We start from the raw sequence: 15,896 nt of genomic DNA, 5'->3' as shown, positions 1-15,896 counted from the left end.
TTAAACACTCAGGACAATTTGACGCAAGAATGTGTTTCATGTACGCTCTGTGTGAGGTTCCCTGTAGCCAGTTATTGATGAGAAGCTTTGCTGCCAAACAGCTTTGGTCAGTACCACGTTAAGGAGTAATTGGGGGCATTTGAGCAATGCAGCTAATAATATACTGAGATATCGCCGCATAGCTCACATAGTTGTGGATGATGTTCATACATGCTTTGCTTGAGGTTTGATAAGACAAGCTGCATTTAGACAGACTACATAGTAATAGCCTACCTAGATTCATCGTACATTTCCTCCATACATCAGAGTACATATAAATTGTTTTGCAGCCAACGCAACCATTAGAATGTAAATGAAGCCCCTGAACACAATACATTATGTTCCACACATGACAATTACCTCCTCTTATGTTAGAGATATTTGGTACAAGGACAGTGTTAATATTTGTTAAAAGAAAACAAATACAAAAGCTACAGTATTACTATTTTTGAAATCAATGGTGCCTCATTATGCCGTCCCAACTGAATATTGCCTATGGCACTATGAATAGTATACACGCCAAGCCAATTTTCCTTTTTCAAATGTGAATATGTTCGCAGCGTAACTAGCACAAGCACAATACAAACACACCCACAATACTAAGGCCTTAATGAAGAGCAGTTATTCCCATTCATAAAGGAGCACATGGCTATCTCAAGGATGATGACACATCACTTCTGGCACATCACATCATTGCTGATTATGCTAATAGATCATAAATGTCAAGTGATCAGATGGTGACAGCTGCAGGTTTAATCAGACACTGACACACACACACACACACACACACACACACACACACACACACACACACACACACACACACAACTGGACAGGGTACAAAAGACCCTGTGCTGACATCTTCTGCTTGAGATTGGCATACAGGGCATCCCCCATCGTTACCAGACAAGGTGTAAGGACTCAAGGTCACGCCTGCGGCAACTGGTGGAGGCAGCAGCTGAATCCCTATGAGCTGTTTCATCGTGAGGGGAGTGGGGGGCTGGACTGGGCAGGGGAGTGGAGGGAGAGGACATGTCTGGCCCCAGGCCCTGCTGGAGGACAGATCTGAGGGTGGACGCATTTGCCCAGGATTAGGGGTTCAGGAGACGGGGCGACCGGGCAGCCTAGGAATAAAGACACCGCGGTGTGTCTCCCGAGCCATTGGTCACAGGGGACGACCAGCAGGAAACAGTATAGTGGGCATCAAAGAGGGTTAACAAGCTGATATTGATTATCAAATGCAGGTCATAATAAATTAAAAAGAACATTTGATGAATCAAAGTCATGACTTAGTCTGAGGAGTGCTGAGCTCAAAGATTATTTGGTAAATCTTATGTGTTAAGTTTGTAAGTGTAAAATTATTGCTCATGTAGTGCATCTGAAATGTCATGAAAAGAGAGGTGCCTAATGTGAAGACCCGTATAATAAGGGAAATATAAAACATATTTGTATTTGTATTATAAATGTATTTATTGTTAGAAGTGGTTACCCTAAGGAAATGGTCAGACTATAATGAGCTGTCTGCTTACATCCCAACTCTGATAACAAGCCAGAGAAGGAAACGAGAGCAAATGTAAGATAGTCGTTGTTACAGAAATATCAAAATGTTTCAAAAATGGATATGAAAATGTGTTCATCACATCCTACATGACTGGCAGTGTGTGTAGAGAATAAAAAGAGAGTGATGATTTGCTTTACTGTTTAAAACAATTAAATTCACAATATCTTTTAATCTGGAAAAAAATGATTTATTTTATTGAATGCGGAACAAAAGCAGATGATGGTAAACTCAACAATCAAAAAACTGACTTCAGCAATCAAAAGAATATATGTATAGCTCTGACTGTTTCTTTGAGAAATCACAAATATAAAGTATTGCTCATAAATACTTAATCTTAACAACAACAACAACAAAAAAAAACGCAAAAAGCAAAAAAGAAACAAAAAAACCCAGCAACCCCAAGTTCGATCGAGGCACAGACAGCCTGTGTTCGATTAGCAGTGCATTTTTTGAGCCATCATCCAGCAGGACAGTACATTTAGCATAGTCCTACTTATTCTGCCGATACTTCCGCATGTGTGAAGCAATGGAAGCTGAAATCTCCGTATTCTTCTTGTTCTGTCCAAAATACTCCAAAAAGTCACCGTCGGGACCAACCAAGTACATGATAATTGTGTGATCAACCTGTGAGAAGAAAAGGCAGACACAGCAGTTAGGTGTCAAGTCTAATGGATGTCAGTTTTCGCACATTTGAACTGGAATGTGTTATTATGATTTCATGTTGGAGCAGGCATTACTGATGTGAGAATCATCCACTCACTATGTAGTCGTTGTCTTCATCTTTTGGTCCCTGGCTGTAGTACACTCGATAGGCTCGAGAAACCTGATCAATTTGTGCAGTTGCACCTGTTAAACCAATGAGCTTTGGAGAAAATTCTAGAGAAGAAAAAACAAAACAAAGAAGTATGTTAATTCACAACTACTATGTGTGCTGCATTCCATCAATGGCTAGCATCAGTGACTGATTTGATTCAGAACAAAACATATTCACTAGCATTATTTTAATAAAGAAAATCAACATCATAATAATGCCAGCAGCACTACACAGGAATACACTAATTGTATAACACAAAATATTTTATACTGAAAACAAAACAGGTTTCCATGTTAAGTCACTCAAAAGGGCTGAAAATGTTAATGGGGTTTGAGTGTACTGTACCTTTCACATACGCAGACATAGCCTCGGCAGTATCTCTCTCTGGGTCGATTGTGATGAGGATTGGCGTCACGTTGGGAAGAGACTTTATCCTGTCTAAGACAAAGTATACACGCTCCTTCATAAATACATCCCATAACCTGACTTTATTTTAGTAACTTGCGGTCCAACATGACCTGAGTTCACAATCCATAATGCACCGTGAAACTCTCTGAGATTAAATGAACACGTCAAACACAAACACAACGTATTGCACCTCAATGACAAACTAGGTAACTTACCGATTTCATCCACGACCTCAATCATTTTCTCAATTTCATCTGGACAAATGTCTGGACAATGAGTGAAGCCGAAGTAGAGGAGAACCCACTGACCAAGGAAATCCTCACTCTTGCATGGCTTGTTGTTGTGGTCGATGAGAGAGAACGGACCTCCCAGAGCTGCCTTCCCCACTGACCTTGTCCTTTCTCTCTCTAATGCTGCACAATAAAATTCAATTCAGAGCATTCAAAGTATTGCCTAAGCCCTGAGCTCGAACAGACCAATCACAAATGTGCTGATTAACAGGCTCTCCATGCTCATTTGTTATGATGTCAATGCATTTGCACAAACTGCTTACATTCTTCTTTTTCTTTCTTGAATATTTTCATCACCCCAAGCATAGCTCCACCAATGGCAAATGTCACTACTAAGGATTTCCAAGTCACTGGCTGTTAACAAACAAAACACAGGGATAACTGTGAGGGGGCAAATGATCATATTCATCTGCCAAGGCAAAATGACCATTTAAAAAGACAGCATGCATGTACAATAATACAACTTAACTTATCCTCAAGTGTAAGCAAGTTAAGTACAACTTTATAGGTTTTGGCCAGTCTTTTTTACCTTAAGATTTAGAGTCTACACAGACTGTATATAACTGTTATCATTCTTTCTAACTACTGTCATTTTTGAACACACCTCATTCTTCTTGCCACCACGTGGGGGCGGTGGAGGCATCGAAGCGAATGTTCTTGTGTTACATACATATCCCAACGTTCTACACGTCAACGATGAAATCTAGATGAGCAGACCAAATCATAACATTAGTCAATATTCATTTTACAAATCCTGTCAATTTTAGATGCAAATGAAGCGAATCATGATTGCCTGCTAACGCAGCTAACGTTAAATGGCAGAACTGAATGACCTACCGGTTGGTGTGTTCTCAAGAGCGTGATATTGGTACACGCTGAAAAAGTCCGTGCAGTCACATGAATAGCGTACCGGCAGACTGTGTGTGTTCTCAAACCTCTCAGTGAAGTAACGGGAGAAAACATCTGCGGTAAACATTTTAGAGCCCGGCCACTGACTGCCACAGCAAGCCTCATTGTAGTGATGTGCAGTTGCACGGACACAGTTAATGCGGAAGTGAATACTTTACACAACGTGAATCGTTGTGCAGAATCAGCATACAAACCTCTGATCTGAGGCCAACAAATACCCGTTTTTTTCTCACGGGTAGTCTTACATGTCAAAATAGAGACTGATCCCAGACCAGCTCTCAGCCACGACTTTCTTTTAGGTCTGTGAGCCAGGAGTTGTAGAGTTGTGCAGAAGGAAATGACGTAGTCGTAGCGCCATGGGAAATCTTATCGTAGAGGATTTTTAATGAAGCCTTCATAAATTGTAAATAAAATATTTTGCGGTGTATTATGTTTTTTTCTTAATGTGAAAGAAGTGCAAAAACCTTAAATTATAATAGTCTTGTTATAGCTCAATGGTTATTTATTTTTGTGTTTTCCTATTTGAAACTATTTTTTATTATTATTATTTCTCAGTAACATTATTATGCCTGTTAGGATCCTCACAACAGTGGGCTATTTAATTCGATACATAAATAATATGGTGAAAAGTAACGCTACCATAATGCATAAATCAGCCTCTTGCTCACCTTCCGCATCCACAATCCCATAGATACAGACGGTTAGAAGGTTGCCGCCCCCTCTGTGGGGGAAAACATGCTAACATCACACATGAAAGTCAATGGGGCTAACTCGCTAGCAGAACACAAATGTTTTCCCCCACGGGGGATGTTTCAGCCATGGTTAACACGGTAACTGGGGGCGGTAACCACGATTATGACGAGATGCCGTCTGTATGTATGCGTGCCTCCAGTCTTGAGGTATCATAGCTACTAGCGTTACTGGTAGTTAGGCAATAAACAGATGAACGGCTGTCAACTTATTTGATGGTATTGTTTGTGTAGACGAACTTACTGTGTTACCTAATGTGACGTTTTTATAAATCATTTTGCATCTAGTACGTTACGGTTGAATGTTTTATTAATTACCCGTTAGCTACCCACGCAGCTAACGTTTGTCTCATTCAGTCATTTTACAAGCTGTTTGCCTATGCTAGCAAGCTAGCTAACATCACTCCAACGGCAGGTTAGCTATATAGCTAACTAACTGTTATTCGTGTATCTAGCAAGCTGCGTTGAAACTCTGGTGTGATCTGTGAAATTTCCATGCCCTGTCAAGTATGAACGTTCCAAAAAGTGGATATCGCGTCTTTTCTGCTAACTCCACGGCGGCATGCACGGAGTTAGCCAAGAAAATTACTGAGTAAGTTTTGTATGAAACATGGCATTTGTGCCCAATATGAATGCAACAACTGACCAGATGAACTTCTATTGCTTTGCTAGCTTGTTAGCTCTCAGATAGATAACATACGCTTGGAAACACTATTAGCCAACATGTTTTCAGTGACAGGACCTGCAATATGGATTTTTTCGTGTTCAGGGATAGTCAGTGTTGTTATTCACTATGGACATTTCGTATTGAAATGTTGGCTGCTATTTGTGTTCATAGTACTTGACTGTATCTGGTCAAAACATTTGTTATTGTATCTTATTTATGCATGAATCAGCGTAACTGATTATGGTTTTCTCTCAGACGACTTGGAGTTGAGTTGGGGAAATCCGTTGTTTATCAAGAGTCCAACAGAGGTGAGTTTTAATCCACAAATAAAGCGTTGTCGTGTTTTGTAATCCGCAAATAAAGCGTTGTCGTGTCTTATATTGCGATTATAACAATGTGTCTTTTACCTTGACAGAGACACGGGTGGATGTGAAGGAGTCTGTACGAGGTCAAACCATCTTTATCATCCAGACCATTCCCAGGTACAGACCTAGATTACCCCAGCAGCAGGTTGTTTGTCATAACAGTCGCAAACACACACACACACACACACACACACACACACACACACACACACACACACACACACACACACACACACACACACACACACACACACACACACACACACACACACCAATAACTCAATAACACACATGGCTCAGACCTTTAACTTGACAGATCGTAAAAGGATATTTTTAGCCCTCCTCTCTCCCCTCCTTTCCCCCATACTCCATCCTCCTCCCTCTTCTACTGTATGCTTTTGCAGTGTGGGAAGTTTGACATACAGTATGTTTAGTTGTTTTCCATTGTACACTAGACTTCATTTGCTACTCATTTTCTACAACCTGTCAGAGATGTCAACACAGCCATTATGGAGCTCCTGGTCATGGCGTATGCCCTCAAGACCTCCTGTGCAAAGAACATCATTGGCGTCATCCCGTACTTCCCCTACAGCAAGCAGTGCAAAATGAGAAAGAGGGGATCTATTGTGTGCAAACTGTTAGCATCCATGCTCGCCAAAGCAGGTGAGTGTATGTCTCCTCTCTTTTAATCATTTTTTGTGATTGATCATCAGTCTGGGGAGTCTGCGCTGTACAGTATTTGAAATGACTCTGTATGCTTGGATAGTCATTCATCCAGTCAGACCAACACTCCGGTTGAGCCAGGTGGATAAGCCAGTTTGTGATGATGTTGTGGTCCCCGCAAATTTGAGCAGAATCAGGAGAGAGAAATGTGCATGTTTCCACCCTGAGCTGCAGGGCAAAATCCAATCGCTGGGAGATTGAACTGGATTTACCCCGTCTACAGCGGCATCCCTTTTTTTTTCTCTGGATGAACTGAGAACTAAGTTCTGTCTGTGCTTCAACCCAGGTTTAACTCACATCATCACCATGGACCTCCACCAAAAAGAGATCCAAGGCTTCTTCGGCTTCCCCGTGGACAACCTGCGCGCCTCACCGTTCCTGCTGCAGTACATCCAGGAAGAGGTCAGTAACGCCCTGGACTTTCAGTTGAAGTGTGAATGCTCAGCTGGACAAAGAGCTCTGGCTTCAATGCTTGGAAATACCAAATTTATTTGCACATAATGTCAGTTTAACATACCCTGGAAATCCAGAGTTCTCGCGAGAGCACAATTTGAATTTGCTCAGTGAGTCACTCTAGCAATCAGTAATACTCATTAGTCATGCTCTTGGAGACAAGCTGCACCTGATATAATAGACAGGTCAGAGGCGAGCAAACAGATGACGATAACGCTGCAACACTGAAGCTCAGAATCAGTCAGTAAACACTGGTCGTAGTGTTATCCAGTTGTGTGCAGTTATATTTTCAAATGCATGCTTGGTGCTGCCCCTTGAGTTGGGCCATTTTCATTGCTGATCGCCAGACCCTCAATCTTTCTAGATTTGGGTCTGGATTTCCAGGCTGAGTTCAACACCCACACTGCAAGATTTCCTCAGTGAGGTCTGTCATGAAGTGGACAGCAGGTGGCACCAGTGTTCAGTTTTACCGTTCGATCTTAACCTGAATGCTTTCTGTTCTCTCGACAGATTCCGGACTACAGGAATGCCATCATTGTTGCAAAGTCGCCATCTGCAGCCAAAAGGTAACTTGAATCAGCTGCTGGTGCTTCACTCGCATGTCTCAGTCCTCCTGCGGTTCATGTTGTTTTATTTTATTTTAGTCCCCTCAATGTGAACGCAGTGTAGTAAGAGTGTAGTTACTCTGTACTGTGCATGCTGTGGGTGCGGTGCCCGGTCGGCTAAGTGTCCATGTTACCTGTCTGCGCTCTCTGCGTTGAACACAGAGCTCAGTCGTATGCAGAGAGGCTCCGTCTCGGGCTGGCCGTCATACACGGAGAGGCCCAGTGTGCCGAGTCGGACATGGCGGATGGACGCCACTCGCCGCCCTGTGTGCGCAACACCTCTGGACACCCCGGGCTCGAACTGCCATGTAAGACCACAGCCAGCCCTCTCCCACCCTTCCTATCTCTCTCTCTTCCTCTCTATGTCTCCTGCTCTCTCTCTCTCTCTCTCTCTCTCTCTCTCTCTCTCTCTCTCGCTCTTGGTTTGTTCATCACACCCTCACATTCTCTCTCTGATTCTCCAGGCCATTGTTGTGAGCTCTCTGTTTCTGTTGTCTGCAGTTTTCAGCCCTGGGTAACGGATGGGAGCTCATTTTAATTCATTCCTCAGAGACTCAGTGTGTATATATCTTTTTTTTTTATTTAAGAAAAGGGATACTCATTTCTTGAAAACAAACGGGTGGCCTTTCTCGGAGAAACCCAGCCGCGAGACCCTCTCCTCCGCAAAATGTGGTCAGCTGCTGTTCTGTGACCAGTTCTGCCTTTGCCCCTATCTCTTTCTTGCTCTTTCTCTTTCTCTCCTTCCCTCCCCCAGCAACTGTCCTGCCATCCTGTCTTATTTCTGCCTCTGCCACAGACTCCTCCCTAAATGAAGGCAAGATCTTCAAATGGGTTTTTTTTTTGTTTCCTCTTGCAATACTAACAGCAATGTACGGAAAGGGACCTATTTTAAGCCCTAACACACTTTCATTTTAAAACTACAACACCTTGCCTACCTCACTATATCTGAGTTTGGTTTGTAAGGTTATGTCTAATGACTTCTCATTGTAGAAAGTAGAGATGTGTGAACAGCATTTCAGTTTGAATTTTGAATGGATTGCAAGCTGATCTTGAGTGTGACCTTGGCACTTGTTTGAGAATAACAATGATAATAGTCAACAGGCGTTAGGCTGTCAACAAACGTTTATACATGTGTGTTTTTCTTTTTTTTTCTTTTCTTTCATTCTTTTGTGATGCAGGACTTGGACAATCCGTATTGGAAACTTGACTTTAAAGCCTTCTTTAACTGACTTATAAGCACAGCATGCATTTGACTAAAATGGGTTTCCAAGTCTTGCCATTGCTCTCTGTTGTATCCAGTCTGCGTTAAGTTTGTGTGTTTTTAACATAGTCTTTTATTTGTTGACAATAGGCAAGCAACAAGCGCCCTTCCCTGGCATAGAGCTCCCAAGTACGAACGATAACTCCCTTTGGCTCCGATCACTGCGGTGACCACCCCACAGTGGTTCCTCAGTGCGTGCATGCCTGGACCGAGGGCTCTCAACACCTGTTCCCCAGTCTTCTGAAGTACTACCTGTCTGTTATGTATAGGTATATGCCAGACCGCAGACGATAACGAGCCGCTATCTAGCTTGTTTGTAGCAGTTTATAGGAAGTGTTAATTGGTTTGTTGTCAGATGCCATGTTAAATTTAGCCAAAAAAACGAATCATACGCAACATACAATCATATTCATAATACAGCAGCAATCATAAAGAAAACAAATTCTTTGTGCAGACAGTGAGGAAGTGTTCTCAGAGCGCTGTGGAAATGTATTGAAAGCCCTTCCTGAAGTGCTTCTGTTTTCACACCCATAAAATCGGTCATCTCTCGAGAAATGAGATCATCACATCATGTCAGTATACATTTCTTTTTCTCTTTCGTTCTCCAATCCCGGGTTCATCTCGTTGATCAATACATCATGCCCTTTCTTGTCTGTCCTTTGTTGAAATCTCTGCTGGCAACAATGTGGTCGTGGAAACACATTGCCTAAAACAAATCTAGCAATAAAATGGCATTTGTATCTTCATGGTGGGAGTATCACATTGTCATTGTATTTCATCGAGCTGCAGATTATAGCTAAATTTGCCAGTATTTCGTACATAATCATATCAGCCCTTTTTCCTTGCGCTTTTGTCATTTTTATTTTCGCCATGTTCTTTTCTCCATTCTTTGCGCGCAGCCTCTAACTGAATCTTGCATCAGGCAGTGCAGCCCAACCCAGCTGCTTCCCCTGGCCCGAGGTCTGGGGCCTGGCCGTGCATCTCGCCCTCCTTTTAAGAAAGACTAAATACTAACGCTGCGCCTTCCTTGAAAGCACAACTCAAACCACTGCATGGTGGCAGCTCTCAGCAAAATGCATATTCTGAAAGGAGGTGGCATCATTATGGACCCGTGTGTGTGTGGGGATGGGGGGGGAGCTGTTTTTTGATTGGAAGGCATGTGTTTTAGGCATGTGAGTTTTTGACGACATCCTCCTCCTCCTCCTCCTCTTGAGCCTCTTCCCTGTGCTTACGAGCTCCTCCAATCAGCCTCCGGATGTCCAGGCTGGATTGATTGGTGCCCGCTGCTGCTGATGCTGATGCTGATGCTGAGTGGGGTGATTGTTTGTTCTCCATTTGTTTGAGTGCTGGAGGACAGACCTGCAGTCCCCACAAAAGCACCGAATCCCGACATCAGTGTTATTTTCTCTCTTCTCCCCTCCCTCCCTCCCTCCCTCTCTCCCTCCTTCCTTCCTCTCTCTCTCTCTTCCTTTTGTCATTGGTCTTGTCGGTCTTGTTTGAAAGACAAGATTGGGATTTTTGTTTCTTGTGGTTATGCGAGTCTCTGGAATCTGGTCTGGGCAGCCCACCTGTGCCAAGCAGACACAAGTGTGATGCAAGCATTGAACTTGTCCTCTCCTCTGATTGGGTAGAAGGCAGCCATTTTGATTTTTGCATGGCATGAGCTGCAATGATTTTTGCCCCTTTGAGTGATCTTGTAACTGTAGGAAAGGTAAAATGGGAAATGTCTCAAGCCTCACAACAGAGCCATTTGAAACGTGTCACACTTCACAGCTAGGATGAAGTAAAAGGTCTGCACACTAGCTCTCGATTAGTTTAATTTATTAGAATTCAAGTTACGCTTCGAGCCGTATGGCGCTTCCTCAGACTGGGGGAGAGCCACACGGCTCGAAACGTAACTTGAATTCTAATAAATCAAACTAATCGAGAGCAAGTGTGCGGACCTTTTACTTCATTTTAGATCTTGACTTTTTGGCTCCGGCATTTATTTGGATGTGCACACTTTTTGAACTAAACACTTCACAGCTAGCCCACGCATAGCAAGATTATCTAGAGTTTCACTCCGAGCATCAAAGGCCCGTGGCAGACCTTTAGCACCCTTGGTGATTTAATTATTTCTTTCCATCTCTCTCTGTGTATTTTCCTGAGAGGCGTAAACATTTGAACCCATTTTACCTAGCCTACTCTAGATGATTTGATTGTCCTGATTAAATCCCCTCTGTGTCCTCTCTCTGAGCCCTGGGGTTAATAACAGATTTGTGTTGTCTCCCTCGCAGTAATGATGGCTAAGGAGAAGCCGCCCATCACTGTGGTGGGGGATGTGGGAGGACGCATCGCCATCATAGTAGTAAGTTGTGGTCATTTTTATTTTTTATTTGTTTGTTTTATTTATTTTTGTTTTTTGTTTTATTTATTCTTTTTATGTTTATTGTTTAGTGTTGTACTTTGAGAGCAAGTAATAACCGGAGTCAAATTCCCTGTTTGTTTATGCAAACCTGGCCAATAAAGCTGACTCCTTATTTACCTCCGCCAGGGAGGTATATGTTTTCATCGGGGATCGGCGTCTGTCTGTCTGTTTGTCTCTTTGTCTGTCTGTTCGTTAGCAAGATAACTCAAAAAATGATGAATGGATTGATTTCGATGACATTTTCAGGGAAGGTCAGCAATGACCCAAGGAAGAAATGATTACATTTTGGGAATGATCCGTAATTCCGTTGGGATTCCAGAGGCGTTTATGTATTTCGCTTGGTGTAATGGCATGGTATGGCCACGTGGCGGCGATCTGAATAGTTAAGGTTCAAATGTATGACAACCTACTGTAGGAAGAACAATGCAGGCGGAGGTCTGCGCTCTCTAAGTGCTTTTCTAGTTTTAGTGAAGAGACTGACAGGAAGTTAGTGGGAGAGAGAGATGGGGTGGGATCGGGGAGTGACCCGGGCCAGACTCAAACCCGAGTCCCAGTGGGCATGTGGACCCGAATGTGGGATGGGCGATAGATATTAGAAAGCTAGATACCGCATTGGGGCGGTACGTAACAGAATGTACGTAAATAGCGCTGCCCTATTGGTGGGGGCAGCAGTCACTGGATGCCAATGGAGAAACAGGTGTCTGTGATTGGAAATCAGACAGGTGTCTGTGATTGCCCGCAAGTTATGCCCATACTGCCCTACAAAGCAAAAAGGCAGTAACTGCCTTTTTGGTTGACATTTTTTTTACTATCATTTTCATGACATTGAAGTTGTTATGAAGATTGATATTCACCAAAAAAATGGTTTAATATAAAGTATTGCTGCTTTTCCTTCGTCTCCCCAGGACGACATCATCGACGACGTGGAGGACTTTGTGGCGGCCGCAGACATCCTGAAGGAGCGCGGCGCCTACAAGATCTACATCATGGCCACTCACGGCCTGCTGTCCGCCGACGCGCCGCGGCTCATCGAGGAGTCCCCCATCGACGAGGTGAGATGCGGCACGACGCGACACAGTCGATGACCGGCAGCGCGGCCAGGAAATTGAGCTTTCAGGCTCCCTCGCTTTGCTTAGGTGGATGAATGCACTGAGTATCAAAGTCCAACTGGATCTAGGAGTAATCAGGCATGATATTGCTGCTGTTATGGTTAGTTGTAGCCCTCAAGCATAAACATTGGCTGGGCTATGGCAAACATCTTTTTTATGCCCTTGCCAAACAGAATTGACAAACCCTGGAGTTCTATTCTGAGGCATATTGTTTTCCTCGTCATTTGTCCTCAAGTTTCCTTGTGGAAATGTCCCTCTGGTCTTTCCTTATTAATATTAATAATGTTTGCTCTATTGTGCCCCCATTGTTACCTAACCTTTATTATGATGACCCTTCGGAAGAATCCCTTTTGGCTGGCTGTTTATACCGCCTTTGTTTTCATGCCAGCTTATTAGCCTGTTATGTCGTGACTGAAGAAGACGCATGGGCGCCGAAACGTTAGTCACTTTGGACCATTAAAAGCTTTGAAAAGTAACGAGTGCTCCGGTCCCACTCCTTGGTCCTAGTTTGACCTCGGGTCTCCCCACTGTTCCCTGTGTCCTGTTCCCTGAGGACCAACCAGGCTGAAGCACAAGTGACCCCCCCCCCCCACACTCCTGTTATATCTTGATTTATGTGTTATGTAATGATCTGACTGTGTGATGAATGTGCCGTGTCGTGTCGTGTCCCAGGTGGTGGTGACCAACACCGTGCCCCACGAGGTCCAGAAGCTGCAGTGTCCAAAGATCAAGACCGTGGACGTGAGCATGATCCTGGCCGAGGCCATCCGGCGCATCCACAACGGCGAGTCCATGGCCTATCTGTTCCGCAACGTCACCGTGGACGACTAGGGTCCGCCTGAGGTGAGGGTGCGGTGGGAGGGGTTGTGTGACGGGACTCCCACCAACACCTTCCTCGTTTGACCTCTGACCCCCCCGTGCTCCATCAGGTGCAGAAGTGCCAAGTGCTCCCCGCATACCAAACACATTCAAAGCCACACACTTCTATGCATTTACATGGGGGGGGGGGGGGGGGTGCAGTGCAACCATCACAGTAACTCAAACTCACAGCAAGGTGTAAAGATTTCGTTTGATCAGATGAGCTGAATTCAGGTGACCTGAGAGGGTCCCAGAGGAGCTCGAAGGGAGAACAGAAAACAAAAGATCTAGAACGTCATAGAATGTATTTTAGAATGTTCTAGAATGTGTTCCAAGATGTCTTTTTTTTTTTGAGTGAGTGAAAGCCATGCAATAAACCTCAGCTTTAACAGGTCCTCAGTTTTTAAAACATGCGACTAAAAACATTTACTAGTATACATACTCAACCAGCTCTAACCAGAGGCTTTGATAACATGACACGATATAAGCTAAGTGAACTCCTTTACGCTCACAGACAGGAAAGCACTTACAGTACTTGTTTCTGCCCATGCGATTTAGCACTTTGTTAATACTTGACCAGCACGTAGAACTGACTCGAACCTGACATCAGCTGCTGGAGTTCAGGGCAGCACTGTGACTGTGTGACTCATGAACAAACCCATATACAGTGCCTATAGAAAGTCATCATACCCTTTTGAAATAGTTACTCTTTTTGTCTTACAGCCTGAAATCAAAACCCATTTTTAAAAAAATCTTTTCCAGTTTTATTTACAAATTTAGCTGTACAACATCAAAATAATGAAAAAAAAGTCAACAGTTCTGAAAATTAATAAAAAATTAAAAACTAGAATAACAGGGTTGGAAAAGTCATCATACCCCTGACTTAATACTTTGTAAAGCTTCCTTTTGCTTTCATTACAGCCATCAATCTGTTTGGAAATGTCTCTATTATAGCTTTGCACACCTAGATAGGGGAATATTTGCCCAATTTTCCGTGCAGAAATGCTAAAATGTAGTCAAATTCTGTAGGGAATGGCGATGGACTGCTCTCTTCAAGTCAAACCACAGATTTTCTATAGGATTTAAGTCAGGGCTCTGACTTTGCCACTCAAGGATATTCACCATCCTATCCTTAAGCCACTGCTTTGTTCTTTTGGCAGTATGTTTTGGATCATTGTCGTGTTGGAAGGCGAATGACCTGCCCATCTTCAGCTGTCTAGGAGAGGGACGCAGGTTTTCCTTAAGAATGTGGGTGTACTTGGCAGCATCCATTTTCCCTTCTATCCTGACCAATTGCCCAGTCCCCGCTGAAGAGAAACATCCCCACAACATAATGTTGCCCCCACCATGCTTCACACTAGGTATGGTGTGTTTTGGGTGGTGTACTGTGTTGGTTTTCGCCAAACATTGCGCTTGGAGTTCAGTGCAAAAACACATCTGGAATATTCTGCTACCATGTGGAAAAAGCTTTTATGGTCAGATGAGACTAAGATCGAACTTTTTGGAGACTAAGATTGAAGTTTTTGGACTGAGCTCCAGGCGCTAACCAAACACAGTATACACACCCAAACACACCCAAAACACACCATACCTACTGTGACGCATGGCGGGGGCAACATTATGTTTTGGGGATGTTTCTCTTCAGCGGGGACTGGGCAATTGGTCAGGATAGAAGGGAAAATGGATGCTGCCAAGTACACCCACATTCTTGAGGAAAACCTGCGTCCCTCTCCTAGACAGCTGAGGATAGGGAGGTCATTCGCCTTCCAACACGACAATAATCCTAAACATACTGCCAAAAGAACAAAGCAGTGGCTTAAGGATAGGATGGTGAATATCCTTGAGTGGCAAAATCAGAGCCCTGACTTAAATCCTATAGAAAATCTGTGGATTGACTTGAAGAGAGCAGTCCATCGCCATTCCCTACAGAATTTGACTAAATTTTAACATTTCCGCACAAAAAATTGGGCAAATATTCCCCTATCTAGATGTGCAAAGCTATAATAGAGACATATCCAAACAGATTGATGGCTGTAATGAAAGCAAAAGGAAGCTTTACAAAGTATTAAGTCAGGGGTATGATGACTTTTCCAACCCTGTTATTCTAGTTTTTAATTTTTTATTAATTTTCAGAACTGTTGACTTTTTTTTCATTATTTTGATGTTGTACAGCTAAATTTGTGAATAAAACTGAAAAAGATTGTTTTTAAAATAGGTTTTGATTTCAGGCTGTAAGACAAAAAAAAGTAACTATTTCAAAAGGGTATGATGACTTTCTATAGGCACTGTATACCAGACTGCCTGCTGTACCTGTCCTTGTACTAATGGTGTTCTTAAAGCAGTCCTCTGTGTCTACTGTAGATGTAACATCCCAGACTTTAGTGCGGTAGGTAGCCTTATGGAAATGGGCATACAGTAGAATATGTTATGCTCCGTGTAAAAGGGCATAGAACCAGCATGTCTTACTCGTAAGGGGCACCGTGAATATCTCAGCTCTGTAAGAGATTTTTTTTTTCAGTGTATTCAATGCCGTTTTATTACAGTGGCTAACCAGGCAAAACCCACCTTCAGACAATTTAGTGCTCAGGACCGTGTGTGCACGCTACTCTGCCGAACGTGACCGAGTGCCCCCAGATGCAGGTGGCATGGCACAGCTGTTACATGTCCTGAACTCTGCT

The 15,896-nt window shown here is 43.3% G+C and overlaps 2 protein-coding genes across 3 annotated transcripts; one reads left to right on the top strand and one right to left on the bottom strand.

Moving 5' to 3' along the window:
* Positions 1-1,773: 1,773 nt before the first annotated feature.
* LOC134076285 (protein SCO1 homolog, mitochondrial) lies at positions 1,774-4,302 on the bottom strand. Of its 2 annotated transcripts, none has more exons than XM_062531275.1 (7): positions 3,950-4,302; positions 3,717-3,815; positions 3,376-3,466; positions 3,038-3,235; positions 2,760-2,852; positions 2,361-2,476; positions 1,774-2,224 (listed from the first exon to the last, which is right to left on the bottom strand). In XM_062531275.1, exons 1-7 carry the CDS (start codon positions 4,124-4,126, stop codon positions 2,090-2,092), a joined length of 909 nt encoding a protein of 302 aa, XP_062387259.1. In that variant the 5' UTR covers positions 4,127-4,302; the 3' UTR covers positions 1,774-2,089. The 2 variants fall into 2 exon arrangements, with proteins under 2 accessions (XP_062387259.1, XP_062387260.1); XM_062531276.1 differs by having other exon boundaries at positions 3,376-3,493; positions 3,950-4,299.
* Positions 4,303-4,906: 604 nt separating this feature from the next.
* prpsap1 (phosphoribosyl pyrophosphate synthetase-associated protein 1) lies at positions 4,907-13,899 on the top strand. Its single transcript, XM_062533182.1, has 10 exons — positions 4,907-5,362; positions 5,693-5,745; positions 5,853-5,919; positions 6,293-6,465; positions 6,812-6,927; positions 7,489-7,544; positions 7,746-7,891; positions 11,121-11,191; positions 12,157-12,303; positions 13,033-13,899. The coding sequence occupies exons 1-10, from the start codon at positions 5,280-5,282 to the stop codon at positions 13,189-13,191; spliced, it is 1,071 nt and encodes a 356-aa protein (XP_062389166.1). The 5' UTR covers positions 4,907-5,279; the 3' UTR covers positions 13,192-13,899.
* The last annotated feature ends 1,997 nt before the right edge of the window (positions 13,900-15,896 follow it).

The sequence above is a fragment of the Sardina pilchardus genome, chromosome 3, assembly GCF_963854185.1.
Source record: "Sardina pilchardus chromosome 3, fSarPil1.1, whole genome shotgun sequence".
NCBI lineage: Eukaryota > Metazoa > Chordata > Actinopteri > Clupeiformes > Clupeidae > Sardina > Sardina pilchardus.
Note: the sequence above shows the minus strand (reverse complement) of the source record. Positions and strands in the feature narration are given on the sequence as shown.

Excerpts from the sequence above, each read along its gene's own strand:
- LOC134076285 (XM_062531275.1), bottom strand. The coding sequence starts at position 4,126 with ATGAGGCTTGCTGTGGCAGTCAGTGGCCGGGCTCTAAAATGTTTACCG. Across the intron at positions 2,853-3,037 it reads TGAGGTCGTGGATGAAATCG|ACAGGATAAAGTCTCTTCCC; the intron begins GTAAGTTACCTA and ends ACTTTGTCTTAG. Across the intron at positions 2,225-2,360 it reads ATGAAGACAACGACTACATA|GTTGATCACACAATTATCAT; the intron begins GTGAGTGGATGA and ends TTCTTCTCACAG.
- prpsap1 (XM_062533182.1), top strand. The coding sequence starts at position 5,280 with ATGAACGTTCCAAAAAGTGGATATCGCGTCTTTTCTGCTAACTCCACG. Across the intron at positions 5,920-6,292 it reads ATCATCCAGACCATTCCCAG|AGATGTCAACACAGCCATTA; the intron begins GTACAGACCTAG and ends ACAACCTGTCAG. Across the intron at positions 6,928-7,488 it reads TGCAGTACATCCAGGAAGAG|ATTCCGGACTACAGGAATGC; the intron begins GTCAGTAACGCC and ends TTCTCTCGACAG.